The following is a 20,848-nucleotide window of genomic DNA, read 5'->3' as shown; positions in this document are numbered from 1 at the left end:
TTCCTGAACTGTTAACACCTACTTCTCTACTCACTGTACTGAAAAAAACTTCCAGCTCAAAGTCCAATTTTCCTTTCTTTACCCTTCCCTTCTCTGTAGGAAAGGTATTCAGGATGTTTCCTAGAGCATATTTCATATGGTCTAAGGAATTTAGAACCTGCCTTTTCCTCCCTCCCTGAACAGAAGAGCTTGTAATCCTATTTCTCCTGAAAGAATAGGAAGGTGCAAGAAAGCAACAACTTCATGGGTTTCTGAAAGGAAGGAAATGAAGTAATGATAAATTACACACACAAAAGCGCTACTAGATTCTTCATTCTAGTCATGAAGAGAGCAACTTTGTTTTGCCTGCAGAACATGAACAGTGCCTGAGTCAACAAGATTGAGTACTTCAGTGAAAATTCCTTTTTTGGTAACTAAAGAGTATGACTTGGTGCATTGTTAGTAAGTGATGCAAAGCAACAGGCAAAAAAGGGCCAGTGCAAGCAAGGAGGCAGTAAACATGTTTCACACCTTTGACATGTCACTGCTACCAGCCTTGACTGCAACAGTAACAAGTGCAGATTAACTGAGCTTCTGGAAAGAAAAACAAAAGCTAAAAATGTCAAGTAGAAAAGCTAGCTTCTTCTCTACATACCTGCAGTTAAGAGCCTGTGCTTTTAGTTTTTCTGCCTCTTGCTAGATATTGTACACCACTTGTATATAATTTTCTGAAAGGTAGATAATGCTGAAGTAGTTCTCTGCTGTGTACCACATACAGCTGAAGTAAAAGCTATGCTTCCTAAGCAGTCTGTAAAAAAAAAAATAAAAATAATCAAACCGGTTCCAACTCACAGAATGACAAACTCCTCCAGTTTGACCCAAAGCCAAAACTTTATCTCTGGAAAGAAGTTGGTACAGTAGCAAATATCATCCCTCAAATACTAAGCCTGTGGCAAAACCCAGATTCAGAAGCAATGAAACAATTTAAGACGCTTACAACTTTCAAGACACTTCTCCCATTTTGAGAAAATACTGAAGTTGAGTTACTTTGTTCAGCTGTTTGCATTTTGAATTAGAGGGAGATGCTCTGAGGCAGAGACTTTGCAGCTCGCATGACCTTCAGCAGCTCAAGTTTTAAGTGTTAAGCTGCCAAAGAAGCAGCTGCTTAAAAACATTTTAAATTCATACCGAGTTAGCATTTTAGATCATGTTAGGTTCTCAGACAGTGCCATTGGAAAATATAGAGTGTTAGTTCTGTAACAATAGCCTCTGGCTATAGAAGGCTGGAATTTGAAATCTGCACAATTCAGACTTGCAAAAGCTTTTGTATTACAGATGTTGAAGAGGCAATTCACACAAAGCAATATTGAACTATGCAAGTCGTTTTGTTTGGGTTTGTTGTTTTTTTTTTTTTTAATGTTGGTGATCCCACCATTAACAACATAAACATTCTTAGGAGCACTACATAGAGTTTGCTTTCAAGAGGCGGGGTTGTTTTAATAGAATAAATAGTAATTAAAAGCTGAAAGAATTCATTACAAAGTCCTTACTGCATTAGTTAAACGCAATTACTTGATGGGGTAGAAAGACTTTCGCCAACAGTTATCATGGCAACAGTCATTTGGGGTGGTGGGGTGTGTGTGTCAAGAACAATACAGATTAAGTATAAAGCTTCCATTTTAATATAACCTCTTCCTCATTACTCACAGAATAGTTTATTGTTTTCTTCTGAAGGAAACATGACAGTGGCGCAAACTGCAGGCATTTTTCCCTGTGAGAAATTAGGAAAGAACCAGTCCTCCCCTTGTCTGGAGTAGTATGCCCTCCCTACTCCTCCAGCAAACACTCAGAAGTAGATAGGTAACAACAGAAATCAGGAGAAAACCAAGGTTTGTCTACTTATTTGTAATACCATTACTGAAGAGGCAGATGGAGACCTACCGAACTTGTGTCCATCAGTCCCTTTATCACTTGGATTTAAGCTGCTTTTCATCACAACAGTGATTTGAAAGATGCAGCCCCAGCTGGCTAAGTCACATCCATAAAGGGAAAGCAAAAATAAGCATATGACAGTGAAATTTGCAAATAAAAGCAAGAGCAATATAGCACATACTAGAGACATTTGAAGTGAACAGACCCAGCTGACAGCTCAGAATGGATCCCACTGACCATGATGCTTGGTCTTTTCAGTCTACCTGCTCCTCTTTTAGATGATTAGATTTTCCTCCAACTAATCAGTGCAGTTAACACACATAGTTAAGCAATTCCTGTCTCAGCAGAGGCATGGCAAGCACTGTGGGGTTCACACTGGTCCTCTTCCCTTTTGCTCCCACTGCTTTCTTTCCCTGCCCCACTTGCTCACTCTGTCACCAGAGCTTCTCTTCGTAGGTAGAGCCTGCCATCAGGTCAGACACATTTACCTGTATCTGCTGTTCCCTTAACAGCTTTCTGTCTTAAGCAAGACTGTAACAACTTACTAAAATTCTTCATAAGCAAGCAAATGAAAACATCAAAAGCCACACCTATGAACAACCAAAGTTGAGCTTCTTCCCTTCAACAATGGGAGTTTGTATTTTGACACAAGATGCCCACCACTGCTCATTTTCCAGTTTTCTATGCTGTTGAGAAGCTTGCTGGAAGCTGGTCATACTAGCAGTTCACTAAACTGTAGAAGACATTCTGGACAATTCTGCCTAAGGATTAAAAACTTTGCCCTTTAATACAGCTTGTCTCAGGAGAGTATAAAACCACAAATACCCAGTTCAGAGCATACCTATGTTACACAAGACTAGATAGGGCCCTGCTGCTCTCCCCTGAACACAGGGGCATCAAAATCCAGCATCTCTTACAGATCCATACTACAGGTACCTTAAGCACAGCTTGGTTGTAGTGTCACCTTGTAGCTGAACAGTAAAAACTACAGAAGTGATGGTTTAGCCCCTGAAGGAAGCTTCAGCAGGTTGCCTGTAAGACACATTCATGAAACTATGGCAAATTATTCAATACTTCAGGCAGAACTGGACATTAGACCCATTAAAGCAATATGTCAGGTTCCTCAACTGCTATGAGCTATACTAACCTGAACTTTCTGTAGATTTGAAGAAAAACATGAAGAGTTTTAAGGGAAGTAGGGCTAAATTTTAAACTTCTGCTTAGTAGTTGCACTTTCTCCAATTAGACTTCAGAGTAGTCAGTCACTGAACCAGGATTCAGTTGTATTGTGTAGTTCCATTGTTAACAGGAGTAAATAAGCACACTTGACCCTTTTGCACCCCAATGCCTGTTGGACACTAATACCAGCACTGTTAAGGATTAATAAAAACACACAGCCCCCCTCCGCCCTGCCCTTACAGCCCAGTCTGCTTGGAACACAAGTAGACAGCCATGAAAAGAAACAACCAAACTATGCTTTGATTGGTGCAAGAAATATTCCACTGGTTACAAAGTATGCAAGTTTCCAAGTATACTTATTCTCCATTTTGAGTTACTAGGACAATAAACCTGCCCTCTCTCCTTCTGCCAAATTCTCAGACATTAGGCATCCATCTTTTTGCTGTGTTAAGAGCCTGTGAACACCAAACACTTATTTTATTACTAAGGCCTACAAGCATTCCCAAATGGGAAAAATGTTAGTTCACATCAGTGGACACCCCCCTACAATAACATCATTACAATCAAAATCGGGCAAGAGAATGTCTTTAAGCAAAAGGATCCGATGTCAGAAGTGCAGCTGTGTTCACTACTCCCGCCTTGATGTTGTACACGTGCCATCTTCATCATATTCACCCATCAACTGCAACATATATGTTCCAGTATAAAGAAGAAACTGTCCAGTTATTTGTGCTGCATGGGACATTAGCTGAAGCACCTTCCTAGAAGAAAAGCCATTTGTTTAAAAATAATTCCACCAACAGGGTGACATTGCCCCACCCCCCACCTTTAGAATCAGTTAGGTAGGTATATTTAAGAACTCTCTCATTCCTCCTCACTTCTGAGAAGCTGGTCGTTTTTGTACCTTCTTTAGAGCAAATACTTCTATAGCCATTGATTGACAGAAAACTATTGACATGTTGGCAGGACCAGAAAACACATTTAACAAAGCAGGCTATCATCCTGTTAGACATTTACAGGCCTTCCGCAAAGCCATCACTCAAACTACCAGAGCACCACTGAAGACTTAGCTTTGCTTGGGAAACCAGCAGCATTCCTGCACTGTGAATCCACCTCGCACCTCACCTTTAGGCCATTCACTAATACAACACTGCACGTATCTCCAAGCTACAGATCAAACTTGATTAGATCTGAGGCTGAGCAATCGCATTACAGTGGATGCTCAACAGCAAAACAAGTGAAGCCAGGCAAATTAATATCATCCAAGCTGCAAGCCTTAAAAATTCTCAGTTCACAGCTATTCTATTTTTTAAAGTTTTAGTAAGTATCAGCATTCAAATATATAATACTGTGTGAGAATCAGTACAGATCCATAAACTAACATCAGGCAAGCATCAGAGGTCTACAGTACAGACTGTGGATCACCACAGGATCATAGGGAAATAGAAAACATCGTACTTGAGTGATCATTGATCATTTATTCAACTCAGTTATACCCGTGTCTTCCTTCCATTCTCCAAGAGACAATTGGGACGTCAGTACTGAGAGCTATATTTAAGCATCAACCCCCAAAAGTTAAGTAGGTCCTCACAAATAACAAGCTGAGGCATTGGGGAAGTGGTATGCAAGAACTGGAACTATTCCAAAACTGGAAAGGGATCAGTTTCTGAAGATGCAGAAACCAGACCAGCCTTCCTCTTCTGCAAAAAAGAGGAAAGATTTTCTGAATTCCTGTCTGAGAAAACATGCATCTGTGAACCCTCTGCCACTATTCACTTCTCCTTTGAGCTCTAGCAGAGAAGGCAAAGTCTTCCTACAAATTCATTTTTTTCCACTGTGATGAAAGTAGGCTTGCAGTCAAAATCCAATGCTTCAAAAGAGTAGAATACCCTCTACTTAGAGCCTAGGAAGCCTTTAAAAAACATTGTACCCTTAGTCATGCTTTCCACACATATGCCATTTCAGTATGTCCTTCATTCCACCACAGAGTACAGGCCAAGGAGCTTTACAGTTGTAAAGAAAGCTGCACCTGGTACTGAGCTTTTGAGCAGCTGCAGTGTGTCACTTGAACACGAGACCAGTTGTCACTTAAGCCATGGAGGAAGTTATTTGTTGAACTGGGTATTTGATCCTTCAGTTGGACACTACAGGGAGAAACTGTTAGGGGAAATGCTCTAATCAGATCTGGCAGGCTTTGAGCCCCTCCCACTAATGAACAACCGCAGCATTTCAAAGTCCTTTCCCTTCACACTCCACAGGTGGGCTCAGGGAGACAGCATCAGAGTTAGCAATTTGGAACTCATTAGCAGACAGACTACACCAAGAATCTAACATCATGTGTCTTCAATTTCAACAGCAAGTTGAGACAGGCCATCTCACCGGGTGTTCAAGAGTGCCCAAGGTTCTCTCTTCTGTCACCCTTGTTCTTTTCTAGCAGACTATTTTCCCACCCTGACACTGGCACTTCCCTTACAGCTCAACTCTGTAACACAACAGTGTTTCCAGAAGAGCTCCACAGCTACTTCAGCTGTTCACCAGTACCAATGCTTTCTCACCAGGTGCCCTGTGTTGGCAGGGAGGCAGAACTAGCACTTCAAGTTCTCCTTAACAGTGCAAGTTCCAGTGCTGATACTTATCTCCATAGCAGATAGCCAGAAATCAGAGTTAGTTCTGGCTCAAGAGACTTGACAAACACAGGAACTGAAGGAGTGCAGGTGTTCAAAGGTAAGCCTTTTCTTTGAAGAAACCCTAATGAAGCCAGTACTACAGGTGGGCATAGCATATAGCTGGATAATCGATGCAGCATGACCAGAGAGATGAGTCTCATCTACAGTCACACCAGGTGTAGCCTAAAAGATTAAGCAAAGGACCACCTAAGTAGAGTGGGAGTGGTCAGTCAGACAGAAAGACAGTGAACAAGATTAGCATTACAATGCTTAATACCTGCATCATGAGAGGAGGTACTATTTGAAGACTTCAAACTAAAGACTACATGTAGCTCAGGGGAAGTGAAAAACCTCACTTACAGGCATAGGTATCTGTCCGTTCTGCACAGAGCAGATCTGGTCCTCAAGTAATAAAACGCAGCAACACAACACCTCTGTGTCTCAACCAGAATTTGAAAGGTCAGGTAAAGAAATTCAGAGCTGCAGCTTTGACAGCTGTCAAAGTATGGCACCTCTGTGGAGGAGTCTGAACTCAGAAAAAGTTTTCTTCAACCTGGGCAGGACACAGCTGGTTTTGACAAAGCACAGACTTTCAACACACTGTTGAAAGCAGCGGACAGGACAGGTATTATTTTGTCCCTGCATAAGGCAGCATTTCCCAACAGCCAGTTCTACAAAACTCACAAACCATCAAGACTGATCCTGCAGGACACAGCGGTCCTTGTTGGGCTCCATTAGTTTGCTTAGAGAACAATTAGCATAACAACAGTGACATCACACAGTCTTACTACAGATGACAAATTCACATTAAGACAGTAGAGAGTGTCATATCTCTTCCATTTTCCTTTGCATCCATGTAGCTCAGGTGGTGAATTTGGCAGCCAGGTATCGCAAAGTCTGAGCAAGCTTTAAGACCTCTGCCATTAGATCTCAAATTCCTCTATCATTTCATCCCCTTGAAGTCCCCCTTCAAAGAGTCTGATGCTTCTTCCTCAGCCTCCTGCATTCTTCAGAGAAGTCAAAGCAACCTGCGGAAATTCTCTCAGGAGAACAGAGAGACTGTACCTACTTCCTTGCAGTAAATACAAGCGATAAGATTTTGCCTCAGGGGAAATTTAAGATTCCACCATAAAAAGTTTTTACAAGTCAGCTATCCACCTTATAAAGAAAGGGTCAGCATATTGGCCAGTATCTAAAAATCAATAATACTAAGATTATAAACACACCTGCTTCACAGAACCAATAAGCAAACATAGATTTTACATTAACACATATGCCTGATCAGTAGTGGAAACATACTTACCGCAATACGCTTTTTGCTCCCATACATTTGATGTCATATGAGACAGAGTAGATCTCATAGAAGGTTGCCTTGACGTTTAAGCAGCCAATAAAATCCTTAGGGTTCAGCTTATACAGATCAAATGTGATGTTAGCTACTCCCATTTTCTTCTTTTGTCTCACAGTGGCAACTCCATTTCTTGTCTAATTTAAAAAGAGGGAGAGAGACAGTTTGTACTGTGAGCCAGGAAACTACAGCAAGACAATTGTTAACAGTGCAGCTCTTCAGATGCAGCTTGCTTATTCCAGTCTTTGGGCTAGTTCTCAATCAGTTCTGAACTAGAATTAAAAGCACTAGCACAGAGAAAAGCAAGTCTGTCACTTACATAATTTTGTTCAAGTCCTGACCAGACTTCTGAAGCTATTCCAAACACACACAGAACTTACAGTGACACAGAACCTCCTGAATATTTCTTCCCTGTAATACAGTTTCTGCTTCAGGGTATACTGAAGATACAGGTAATGCCACTGGACAGTGTTCAGCCATTTAATTATCCTTGCATGTTCCAGCTGCTAGCTGAGGCAGCATAGTTAGTCCACACTGAAACAGGCCACCAGGACGACATTACGTACTCCCATTTAGGAAGGAACACAATACTGATGAGCACTCTTAGAGATAGATGCAAAAATGACATCTGTGAAAAGTCAGGTCCTCATTTCAAATCCTGGCTCATAACACCCCTCTTTCTTCGTACTGAAAAAAAGTAACATGGGGAGGGAACCACTACTGATTAGGCCTAGGGTTTAATACTGAGTTTTTAAGAGAAAAAGCAAAAGGAGGAACATGAAAAAGTCATCTTCCACCTTAAATCCAGCCTGCTTTATTGAAAGCAGCCCTCATCTGCTTCAGGGCTGACAGTGATGCTTTCAGGATGGCTTACTTCAAGAAAAAAAGAAAATGGCGAAACCCCATATTTACAGAGACATCTAGTGGATACATGGGATACTCTGCTCAGCACGTTCCGCTCGAGGTTAATGACTTAGCAGCTGCCAAGCTGTTTTTTGCATGCTAAACGAAGCAATAAAGTTGTGTAAGACTGGGCCTTTTTGTACTTGGCACCCCAGCACTCAGACAGTCCCATGATAAGTCAGACCAAGTTAAACACTGTAGTATATCAATTAGCCAACAATTTTATGCCTGTTTTACTTCGATAGGCTCCGAGCTCCAGCAACAGGGCCCCCTACCAACAGCAGTTTTGGATACATAAAAGAGGTTGGTACGCTTGGTAGCATATCCCCCGCCACTAGCACTCAGAATATTTGGATAAAGCATGACAGAGCTTGTGCTACACTCCAGATGATTTGTGAAGCTGTGGCAGTCCTTCTGCTGTCATTTAGCACAGCCTGAAGAGGGGCAGTACTCAAACTTGTTCTGCTGCCATGCCAGACAGGACATAGGGCAGAGGGGGAAAGGAGCAAGGTGGAGTCATACCCTGGCTGCAACTTCTTTTCTGCTCTTGGAGCTCATGGCCCAGATGCAGCAGGTTGACAAGCCAGTGAGGTATCTTGGGGAAAAAATGTACAAGCTGCCCACACTGCAACAGGAGACTGAAAAAAAACAGGGCCACATGATTGAGCCATCTGTGTACAAACAGAAAAATGGCAGGCCTGCTTACAGCTCATCAGCCAGCTCTGCACCTGGAAGAAATATTGATGCTAGCTTTCTAGCAACAACAATTTCATGGAAAGACAATTATGAGTTTGACTCTATCTTATTAACATACAGATGACTGTTCCCCCACAAAACCACAAATTGGACACTGAGTTGATATGATTAGAAGGCTAAAGCTAGCCAACCTTACTAGTTCTTAAAATATCTTGAAGCACGTAGACTAACATTAAGTTTTGATGACAACTTTTAGCTGTTTGCAAGATTAAACACAGGCATTTTTCTAGCCTTCACTAAACCGTTACTGCATTTACAAGGCAAAACTTGTTTTATGTTGCTTAATTTGGGCATTTTTCCTCTCTAAAAGCTAACCTTTAAAGGCATTGTATTTTTAACTTCAGGCAGTCAGTCCTAATTTCCTTTATGTTACAAAAAGGCTCAAGAACAAAGTTATTTCTGAGGCTCTCCAAAAGCAGGGGATTTCCCCTATAATTCTTCTCAGTTGTAATGTTCCATTTCAATTCTTGACAGATCTTTGCCAACAGTTCTATGTCCAAGCAAGGGACAAAAAAAAAAAAGGAACTTGATATGTCATACAGGAAGCCAGGAAAGCTCAACAAGGAGTTGCTACCTTGCCTTCTGTAGAGCAAGTTTTCTTCCTCTTCTCCCCTCTTTCCAACAGTTTTAGCAGCCACAGACATTCTTCCATCCCCTTCTATTCAACTGAGAGAGAGGCAGTCAACACTTACTTGTGTCCATTTCTGTCCTTTTTCTAGAACCATGAAGTGTGTATTATCATCCAGGGACTTGAAGAACTCTTCTGTGTCCACAACCGTGCCATCTTCCTCCAAAACCAGAGTAACTATTCCAGCAGATATGAGGAAGGCATCTAAAGTCTATAAAAAACCAGCAGATTTTAGCATTTGAAAGGTGGCCCATCATTTCATATTAAGACTTGCTTATCTACCATATTCTCCTGAACTTGCCCAGTAACGATTTTTAGAAGAACAAGAGTTTGTGGGTTGCTTTTCTGGGATACTGTACTTCACTATAAGTTTCAGCCAGAGTGGGAATGTTTGCTATACCTTGCTGATGAGCTCTTGCAGACTGCTTGCAACAATTCCTTTCCGGCTGCTTCGGGAGGCATTTGACACACGGAAAGGTCGCCCTGCAGGCATGAGAGGAGGGAACAGGGTCTGTTTTGTTACTGCTCCCACAGATGCTCCCATGGATACCAAAGATCTAAGACAAATAAAAATTCAGCGTAGTTATAAAAATAGTCACGTCAAGTACCGTGAGAAGGAGGAGGACTGCTGACCTGAGTGAAATAAGCACATTATACGAGTAATTCACAGGTCACGTTAGACTTGTGGAGCTTACTTTCAAAACTAAGTACTACATAGCCCTACAGACATGTTATCTCTGAACTTTCTCTTGCCAGTGACATTTGAAAACACTTCTAAAATTAAAAATGTTTCAAGCAGATGCAGCCATCTCTAGCTCAGCGGATGTCAAGGTCATGGTAACAGTGAGGCTGACAGGTTTTAACACTGACTTGGAAAGGCAGCAGCTCTTACTGCATTCAGCCATATAGATCATTCTTTTTACCTGCAAGATAAACAATCAGATGATACACAAAACTACTTTCAACTAATTAGTTAAGATATGAGTTCACTTTAGGAAGACTGAACATATTATCCATATTCAAAACACCTTATATCAGAATGCAAGTGGAGCTTTTCAATATTGTTATGATTGACTTCCAAAGAGCCAAGGCATTTATCTTGTAATTAATATCTACAGTCTATAAAACTTCATCTAGTTTTGAAAAATGACAAAATAAAACTTGTTTGTGCCCTAATGTAGCAAAAGAAGTAAAGTGAAATGAAAATTAAGATCAAATTATATAAATGCACAATGTTGGAGCAGGCTGCCAGAGAGGCTAGAAGAATTCAAACACTTTTAGAAGGAGGTTTTAAATTTTCCTGGGCAATCGCACATTTTAATAACAAGTGACTGTTTAGGTTCCCTTAGAAAAACTGAGTGCATACAACTTGTAACCACCTACTCCCACTCCAAGATACAGACCCACTCCCATCCACATCTAGTAACAGCTTTTTGCCACCAAATTACATTGGTTAATTCAATAGCCAGCCAGTTTGCCAGAAATCACCCTCTGCATGACACCTGGAAAGGACTGATCTCTAACAAGACTTTTAAAGGGAAAGAATATTTTGTCTCCTACATTCCTGGACTTTAGCCCCCCCTATATACCTTTTGCTCCTTAACACTGAGTTACACAGGGGTGGGAAAGGGATGCATCCCCATTTTGTTCTCCCACATAGGTGTAAAAGATCAGCTTTATGTAGGAAAATCTATTCTCAGACACTTTCACAGAGGGGCAGGGAGTGAACTGGCAGTTTCTTTTTCTGCAGCCAGAGAGCGAATACAGGAATTCCTAGAACAATGATGAAATGGTATAAAGTTACTCAATTAATAATGCCCCAGTCACTCACGCCTTTTTGTGCAAGTCCACATTGACCAGGGAGAGTAACTATCTTTTCCAAACCTCTTATCCGGTCTTTAAGCATATATTTGGGATGCATGGGAAGACATTTTTGTGACTGGCCAGATAGAGTTTCAGCAATTAATTTATTTCCCGCTCTCATTCCAAACTGCTCTTCTACAGGGCTTTGGGCTATTGCCTTTCCTTTCTACACCAAAGAGTTTCTCTTCCTCAAAGACTCCTCAGCATTACTGGAGCTTTTATTTTTTTTTAAAAGAAGGGGGACATTCAATAGCGTTATTCTAGCTGAAGCTAACAGCTTCTTGGTAATGCTGTCTAAACATTAGGTCTCTGGCTTTCAACAGTTTGCATATATACACACAACTGGTAGAAACCTCTCTCCTTCCTGTAATAAAGGCAGTGAGGGTGAGCAATGAGAATGGTTCTGAGGAGACAGGCACTGCTGCAAATTAAAGAGCTGATAAGCACTTTCCTCCTGGAGAAGGGTCAAGACCAGGGAGAAGGACAAGGGGACAGAGTAGCACTGACAGAGGCATTGAAGCTCCACAGAAGGGAAGCATGCTAACACAGAGCGTGTTTGTCAATCTCTTCACTGACTAAGTTAATAGTCCCCCAATCACCCCTCTGGTCCATAGGCAGCTCCCATTCTGAATCACCCTAGTCCTTTCCTCAGATACAAAGCTTGCTCATCTACCTCAGGGCTGGTGACTCCACTTTGCAGGGCACCCTGACGTTAGAAAACGCAATGCTCAGGATTCAAGAGACAATGCTTTCAGAGCTAGTTACATTCCATTCCCTCTCACACAGTTGAAAACTAGGAAGTAGAATAGTTACTTGAGTGGTATATATGACAGTACTGCCAAGATTTTTTTTTTTTTTGGCGAGGACAGAAAATACCAGCCCTCTTGAACAGTTTTCTTTCCCATTACTTAAGCCAAGTTGTCATTCACAAAAGACAAAGCATAAGGAAAAAAGCCAAAACATACATCCTGATACATAAGGAAGAGCATTAGGGGCACAGCTCATGGGCAGGACTTGAGCTAACAGGGTTCACCTCAGGCAGTAGCACAACCAACTCTACAAGCCACATTTTGCAGCTCTGAGCAGAAGTTTCTTCAGGATGGAAGATCAATCACCTCACACTGCTGCCTAGTTCTCTCAGATGTAAAAAGTCAGAGAAAGAAAAGAACCAAACAGATTAATAAACCAGGACTTTAATTAGCTCCATGAGACAGTCACTTAACAGGAGTCCAAGTCTTAGAGAATTATTTAACATTGATGCCATTTCACCTACATTTCAATAAAACCAGTCAGTATCATCTTTAAACCAAGTCTGCTTATGAAGCAGTGAGTCTGGGCTCCAGCGGTTTCAGTTAGCAAGAAGTACTAGGGAAAAAAAAGCCAGTGTGATTAAAAAAGCCAGATAAACAGAGTGTGAACCCTTCCATTTCTGGGCCTATTACTGAAAGCTTGGTTTATTTGTTTCCACACACACACAGAGGCCACAGACTCCAACAGGTCAGCCTACATCCAGGGCTCCTAGAAAGATCCCTTTTTGTTGCAGCTGTCCTCAGAAACCAGACAAACTAATTCCTGATGCAGGGAATTCCTCTGCTAGATTGCAGTTACTGAAAATAATTTCCTACTAAAAGCTGATCAAACTAAGTCAGGAAACTAGCAGTGGAGAGGAAAGGAACATACCAAGGTGCAGTCAGCTTTATTAGAAAGTTGAGCGACTCATCAGATACTGACAACTCCGCTATTGTTTTATTATTCTTTAAAGTCAAAAGGATCAAGTCCTAGCTCTTCCCTAAAGGACAGAGGGATCCTATGGCAGTGGAAGACATAAAAATATAATTGAAAGAGCAAGTATCTTCAAACTCTAGCATGTTGTCCAGTTTGTTTTGCAAATCTACAACCTGCTAGAGAGGGACTCGCAGATACTGCCCCAAGCATGTAGTGTAACGTCAAGGCTGGTGGGAGAGGTGAATTCATTTTTTTTGAGGAGCACCCAGGGATTAAAAGCCTGCCTTGAGCCCTGTACAAATATTTCACTCTTTATCTTTGTTTGCAATATGCCTTATATGTTTGTCTAAGAATGTGGTGCAACAGTCTTCAGCCTCACTCAGAAAAATCAATGTTGCACAACACGAGTGGCTTCAGAATATGGCACAGTTTGATTTTTAGGTTAGAGTTTACAGACAAACAACAGCAGTAACAGCGAAGCAAAAAAACACCAAATCAGAAATTAGTCAGAAGACTCAGGGTTCAACCAGACTGCGGGCTTGGCTTCCCTACTACAGCATGAACTCTAGAGATAACAGAGCCGCAGCTAGATCTAGATGCATTTTTGAGCGGCGTACAGAACCGTAGCTTTACGGACATGGTTAGCACACCTGAAACGCGAACAGGGGCCAGGAGTCGCGGTCATGTTGTCACCGAGTACAAGTGGCTCCTAACGACACCGAGGCCCCGCGGCTGACACACAAGCTCTTCGCACGCAAGACGGCAGCTTCGCTGCTGCCCAAGGGTGAACGCATCCCAGCCCCTGTACCTCAGGAAGGAGTTACAGCTGCAAAGCTCCTACCTGCACTTCCCTCACAACCTCACCTGAGGCTCGAGAGGCTGCGAGGGCCCGCCTGCTCCCTGCTCCCACCTCGCGTCCACCAGATTCCATTCCCTCCCCCCCGCCCGCTGTGACCAGCCCTCACACCGTGCGCGGAAAGCGCCCGTCGCTCCTGAAGCGCTGGAGCCGACAAACAGAGTTATTCAGGCTCGGCCCTTCCAGAGCATCCCCCGGGAGCCGCCGGACCCGCCGCCACCCTCCGAACCGCCGCCGGGGTCAGCGGGGAGGGAGGCGGCGGCCGCCCGGGGCGGGGGGGGGGGGGTGTCCCCGCACTCACCGCACCAGCGAGCACACGTAGTCCCGCGCCACCGCCATGGCCGGCCCGGCCGCGGGCCACCGCCGACCGCGGCGCTTAAGTGGGGCGGGCGGCGCTCCTCCCCGCGGCGGGGCGGCCCCCGCGCCCGCCCCTGCCCCCGCGGCGGCCCCGGGAGGCGTGCCCGGGCGGCGGTCTGGGGAAGCGGGGCGTGCGCTGCGGGGACGGCGCGGCCCGAGCCGCTCGTCGCGGCGCCGCAGCTGGGCTGGAAGCTCGTCCGCAGCACCAGCGGCCTTAGCGGCGGGGAAGTCGTAACAGGTGCAAGATGGCGCAGTTAGGAGGAGTACTTCTTTACGGCAGAACGCACCTATGATTCACTTAGGAAAGGGGCAAGGAGGATTTTTGTTCAGTGTGTATCTGAGTTACGTACTACGTATTAGCTAGTTACAGCTAATATAGGAACAGTGGAAGCCAATCTCATTTGAAGCCTCTCAGCATTAGAGTAAATCAACAGATTAAGTGTCTCAGCGTCTGATTTTAGAGCCTGTGAATAAGCTTACAGATTGGATTAACGTATACAGTAGCTTCAGTGGAGGTATTTAGTGTTATTCCTGCAGGCAGGGGAGCAGTGGCTTGTTTACCAAGCAGGTACAAAGGCAGTTTTTTCCTTTTTGTGTATGCCTATGGGCACAAATACAGCATTTTTTGGCTGTGAAACCAGGTTCTGTTTTTCAGAGCTGTGCAATTGCTATTGCACAGGAAAAACAGAGCCAGGAGCCTCCGAACCCAGCTCTCGGCCAGCAGCCTGCCCCCGGCCAGCGCCTGAACCGGGAAACCCTCTCACTGCTGATCAGGGAAGGACTCCGGCGGAGGCCCTTGCCTCCGGCATTGGGGCACCCCCAGGGTCAGGAACAGGCAGTTACCTGGTTGCCTGTTTTTCCTGCGCCAGCCTGCTTAGGGCAGGGAGAGCGGCTCACAGTATTTCTTCACTCTCCGGGCTTCTCGAACAGGCAGACTAACACCTGTTAGATGCCTTCAGTCCTCAGATTTGGGGCCCTTATCAGCTATTAAAAAAAAAACCAAACCCAGCCAACCCAGTTTGCCCAGTCCAGGGCAAATTGTTTTCTTGGATGGCATCTCCTTCCCAGCCCGGTGGAGTAAATAGCTACTCTCCTCAGAGCAAAGCTTAGACCAACAAACTTCCTACTGGGAAATGGAGCCCAGGCTTTCATCTTCTCCTCCTCAGCCTACTTGGGGCTTGCAGGTGTCTGGGGACCCTTCTCATATGTTAACCCTTTCTTTTCCTGTTTTCTGTGACATTTGTTCTGCGATTTGTCCCTGACAGCACATCACGGAGAGTGGGAAATGGGGAACAGTAAGTAGTTCTCTGAGCACTGGGCTCCAAACAGCCTGTTTTCCCCTGGATTTGTATCTTGTGGTTGATTGTGGGCCACAGCTGAAGTTATTGACGCAAAGTGGCGCATTTGTAAGGAATTCTTACCAAGTGTTTTTCTGCTGTCAAAAAACTTGTGTATATACTGCAGCTTTTCCTGCTGTGGAGGGAGAAAATACGGGAGAAGGAAATGTTTTGTCAGATGGTCTGTCTCTTCCTACCTCTGCCTGTGGAAGAGAAGGGAGAGTGCCCCTTGGAAACCATGTGGAAATTGTAGCAACTTTAAGGGTTTTTCCAAACAGGCTGGGGCACAAATGTCTGGAGGAGGTGGAAATTGTGGTCTTTCAGAAGCTTAGCTGTCCTCGGGCCACGTGCCTCTTCCCAGAGGTCTCTGCAGAGACATCCAACCAGTGCAGCCACTGCCAAGCAGCCCCCCGAGGTGACATAGCCCATGCAAGGCCTGCCACAGCTCTAAGGCAGGGACAGCGTGTTTTGCAAGGACACGCTCCTCCAGCAGCATTAGTGCTTCAGCTTGCAAGGCAGTTGTCGTAACGAATACAAACACAGCCGTTGACTTCAGAGTAACAGGAAAAACATGTCCTTTTGAAGTCTGTCCTGATCTGTAAGGAGAGGAGGGTATTACCCGTAGTTTCGCAAGCTGCACTAATAGTTGCTTTTTTCTGAGCAAGCAGCAGTAAAGCCATCGGATGGGTAAAATCACTGACCTAGAGCTGGGCACCTCAGCAAAGGAGTGTCTTTGAACACCAGCAAGACAGCGTACAGATGAGATATGTGCAGAACCTACTGAGGAAGAGTATAAAATGGTAGCATGAGCCAAATGTGGCAGGCCAAGGCAAAAAATTAGATCTCATTAAAAACGGATGTGACAAGGTAACATTTGGTATAAGGACACTATCTGTAAGAGGCAGAATCATCCCACTCTTTTACAGGGAGGAAAATGAACCGTAGGTTGAGGTGAGGAGGCCAGAGTACTTAACAACATTTTGTTTCCGTCCTCACTGAAAACATGAATTGTGCAGGGGACAAAGTATGTGGGTAATGTTGAAGGGAGTGAACACTAGAGGTGGAGTTAAATAAGCAACTGTGTTAATCCCTCTTACTAAATTACTGTCTTACTGTCCCTTTGCTGAGGTGCAGTGACTGACTCCGTATGTGTTACTGTCCATTGCAGTTCAAGTTAAACAAGTTTGCTTAAGTCACTCCTCACAGGGGTCATATTGCTATGAAAAAAAGTCTGCACATGGCATGTTTAACAGGGAGGAGAAGACATGTGAAGTAATTTTGCATGCAACTTCACACTTGTGAGCGTGCAGTATCAGGCCAGGTTTTCCTTACGACCCTTCAAGAAAAAAGTTGACAAATTGGAACAAACCCAGAGGAATGTGGGAATGATCAGAAATCTAGAAAACATGGTGTATGGGCTGTGTATTTCGGTAGTAGGAAGATTGGGTGGAGATGTGAATCATAGGCTTCAATGGCTTTAGTGAAGAGGAATGGAATAAAATTTTCTGTATGCCTACAGGGGCTTAACCTGTAGGAAAGGAGAATTAAGTTGTCCGTTAACAAATATTTCAACTCTAAGGTGACTGTTAGGTGCTGGGATTAGTTGCCTACTGAAGATGTGAAGTCAACGAGACACAGACATTGCTTGGTCCAGTATTCAAATGACACAAAGGATAAATCACCAAGGATCAATTTGGACATTCCTTCTATTTCTCAAAGCTCCAACAAGCGTTCCATGAGCGAGATTAATGCAGAATAAAGTGTTTCTGTACCTTGCCTCCCTTGACTTAAGAGGGGAGTGCAAGAAGTAAACAGATGTACTTACAGCAGTGTTAGCAACAAAGGTAACAGATTACAAAGGCTGGCTTAGATTTGCAAAAGCTAACATTCTGTTCAGCCTTTCTGCCTTTTGGCTAAGTCTGGTCCTGATTTCTGTTGGAACCACTCTTGTGACCACCCCTAAATAAATTTAATTATTTCTTATCCCTTCCATAAAGACCCAACTTTGTATTCTTCGCTGTGTCCTCACAGTAACGACATTTGTTTCTAAACTGCTTTTACTGTTCAGCAGATTTCTACCTCCACTGCCTCTGGTTCTGCTTTATTTCTGTCAGGCTTTTCATGTTAAAGATTTGGTTGTTCATTCTTAATATTTGTGTTAACCACTACTGAACCGTCACTGAAAGTTTTTAAGAGCAAATTAGACAAGCATCCATCCCAGAAAGCTTAGGTACAGCTGATTATTTTGAGTTAAGACTGTGGAGTAAAAGATCTTATGAGGTTGCTTTTTATCGTTTTCCGTCTTTTTCAGAATCTTTGTTAATGAAACCATATTTTATAATGCCTAGCAGCTTTGCAGGAGCCACCGAGTGTTTTTATTAGCTGTACAGGAGGGGATGACGGTCCTCCTAAAGGTGATCTTGCTGCTCTGCAAGGCATTGCAGAAGAAGCTGGGAACATTTTTTGGTACTAATTAAAATCCTCCGTAATTGGCTGGAAATGGTTCTGTGGCTGGCAAAGATTCCAATGTTGAAAGCCGTGTTTGAACAAAAGACTAACCCTTCGCTGCAGTGAACCATCTGGCCCAGAAAAATGTTCTTTATTATGAGATTTCATGGGTGGGTATTTTGTGATTCTGTGATTCTGTGATTTTGTTCTTTTTTTGTTTTCAATGATTTTAACAATAGGATCAAGACAGTGTTGATGGATGGGCACATGCCTTATACATGGGAAAAAATACCCTGCCAAGAGTATTTCAGTGGGATGAAATTTTTCGAACACAAATTTAAATTTATAGTTATAAATTTAGGTATAAATTTTTATAGTTAGACAGGATATTAAAATGAGAAGGTCAGGCTTTGCCCTTATTTACTCCCTTTGCAATACTGTACGTGTGAATGAATAGCAGATATTTCTGGGCAGCATTTAGCTGAAAACTGACTTATTGAGAGCTACATTGTGACAGCACTAATGAAAAGCAGAAATGTTGCCCATGAGATTCATTATTGAAGATAATGTACTGGAAAATTAATATTTGTTTATTCTGACCATGCCAAGGATGATCTGAAATATTTTATTTTACATTTCAAAATTTGCAACTTCAAAAATGTTTAAGCTCCAAATAAAACTAAATCACTGTTTATTTTTTTTTCCTAACATCTTTACAGTGTATTATCATTTGGTGATACTCCCTACAGGAAGAAAAGAAAATATTATTCAGAAAGAAATACGACTTTTTATTTTATAAGCATTTAAATTTTGGTTTATGAGGCTTTTTGCCACAAAATGAGACGCTATCGAGTGTGGAATTGTCCCATAGCTGCACAGCAATGTTATGATTTTTATAGCAGACCTTGAAGAGCTTCAGGCTCCAGGCAACACTCCAGAACTACTGACCCCCAGAGTGAACTGCGAGCTCATGCTTCTTTGCTAGCTGCACTAATTAATTTAAAAAGTAGATTTTTAAAGTCTTCTTGGACAAGGAGTATCTCTAGTTTATGTCTTCTATTGCATGCTTTCAGAATTTAATTAAAAATAACAATTACTGTATTTTGGTTTTGTCACAAACAGAAAGACTAAGGCAATAATAGACAGCTTAATGGGTGACGTTCCTGAGGGTCCCACTGCATTTGAATCAATGTGTTTCAGCCTGTGATGTGTTGACCTCTGAGCTTGATCAGTCATTTTTAAGGGATGCACAAACAGGAACTAGATTCATAGATGCCACACAGTAATCTATATGCACGTGAAATTTCCAAAGCAGCTCCACGAGGAGATTTTTAGGGACCACAGATTGAAACAGACTGAGAAAAATATCGCTATGATTTACTGCTTTTAGGTTCTGCTCAGGTACTTTCACTCTCTGGATAAAAAGGCTCTTGGTAAGCTGCAGGAGCTCTCAAAGACAAGTGACTGTCAGACCTAGTTTGGAGTCCAAGCCTGGCTGAAGAGCTAAATGCCTTCTGACCAGAGCTGGCCTGCCTCTATACCCATCCCTGCAAAATATCCACAGTCAGCCTTCAGACTCGATAACAGGTCTTTTTTTACACTGTGACTATTTTCGTATGTGTGTAGCTGTCTTTTAGAATCCCTTAGGAACAGGAGTAGGTGTTAGTCAGTGGGTCGGTCTGTGGTGCACCCCAACACCCACTGGTTTCCCTCAGGCCTGCCTTTAGGTGGGTCAGGCTGCAGAAGAAGGGGAATAGGTTTACGCTGTGAGACTGACAGTTCCCAGGTCTGAACGACTGAGCCTCACTATTCACCCCTTGCTTTCTACCACGGCTCAACTGCAGCTTCCCCGGTCACCTCGGCTCTAAAGTCCTTGTCCTCTCCCACCTCACCACCTCAGACTTCTGTTTGTCTCCACTACTGGCCCCAGCCCATGTAGCTGTCTCCTTGCCTGTCCACCCCTTAGCTTTGGCTTTGCTGGTTTTGACTCTGACCATTGGGTAATATGCTTGACAAACCCAATTAGTGTGGGTCGCAACACTTCAGAGCACGAAGTTACTACACCCTTTCACTTATGGTGAGGCTACAGCAGGTAAGCATTGATAATAAGTCTGGATGATTCTTGAGAAATCATGCCGTTTATCACTTTGCTCCAACCAGGCATGTTTTCCTGATGGTCTACCATTCAAGTAGCACCTGGCCCAGTCTTGCTTAGTTTCTGAAATGAAGCGAGAGGAACATGTTGAGGAGGATTCAGGGCTGCCAGCCTTATCTCATGGTCACATTTGAGCCATTCTCTTTCTGACAGATGCTAAGGGCATATTAATACCACTGCAGACCTGATAAGAGAGCTCTTAAACACACCCAGAGCTGGAATATCCGCTGTCATACTCACCCAAGTTCCCATGACAAGTGACTGAGAATGACTCTGTTCCTGTGACACCTTATTGCAGAGTAACTTTGGAGCCAACGTGCAGGCGTGAGTCTGGATATCAGTCATTCTGCTGGCTTCCGCAAGGTTGAAAAAACACAGTTACAGCTACGTTCACGCAGTAGAGATCACAAGTTTCTTCCACATGAGTCACCAAGGTTAACTATCATCGTTTTGTCACCTTTGGACATGCATGTCATACAAATTAATCTCTTCTGAAATGCCACTGAACTCCTGTAAAGTTATACCAAATCTTCATTTTGTCTGTAAAGTGTAGTATGCTGAGAAAATTATAACTACTGCTTGGGTCTTCTGCAAATCTGAAATTAGGAAGTGATTTCTTTGGAGTTGGAGTCAGTAAAATCTTCTGGATGCTTCAGGAAGGTACCCCAAAACATTCTGTGGGCCTCAATTGCTTGTGTGCCCATTTTTTGTGTGAC

At 43.2% G+C, this 20,848-nt stretch overlaps 2 protein-coding genes across 2 annotated transcripts in view; both read right to left on the bottom strand.

The window, feature by feature from the left end:
- The window catches only part of TUBB6 (tubulin beta 6 class V), a 28,895-nt gene extending 21,807 nt beyond the window's left edge, over nt 1-7,088 (bottom strand). The window contains exon 1 of the mRNA XM_059815808.1: nt 7,060-7,088. Within this exon, the coding sequence (XP_059671791.1) occupies nt 7,060-7,086 (27 nt within the window). The 5' untranslated portion in view covers nt 7,087-7,088. The remainder of the gene's footprint in view (nt 1-7,059) is intronic.
- Nucleotides 751-14,174, bottom strand: CIDEA (cell death inducing DFFA like effector a). The gene is made up of 5 exons (XM_059815812.1): nt 14,137-14,174; nt 9,792-9,948; nt 9,456-9,602; nt 7,060-7,241; nt 751-3,851 (listed from the first exon to the last, which is right to left on the bottom strand). The coding sequence occupies exons 1-5, from the start codon at nt 14,172-14,174 to the stop codon at nt 3,719-3,721; spliced, it is 657 nt and encodes a 218-aa protein (XP_059671795.1). The 3' UTR covers nt 751-3,718.
- Between the last annotated feature and the right edge of the window lie 6,674 nt (nt 14,175-20,848).

This window comes from Gavia stellata, chromosome 3 (assembly GCF_030936135.1).
Source record: "Gavia stellata isolate bGavSte3 chromosome 3, bGavSte3.hap2, whole genome shotgun sequence".
Taxonomy (NCBI): domain Eukaryota; kingdom Metazoa; phylum Chordata; class Aves; order Gaviiformes; family Gaviidae; genus Gavia; species Gavia stellata.
Note: the sequence above shows the minus strand (reverse complement) of the source record. Positions and strands in the feature narration are given on the sequence as shown.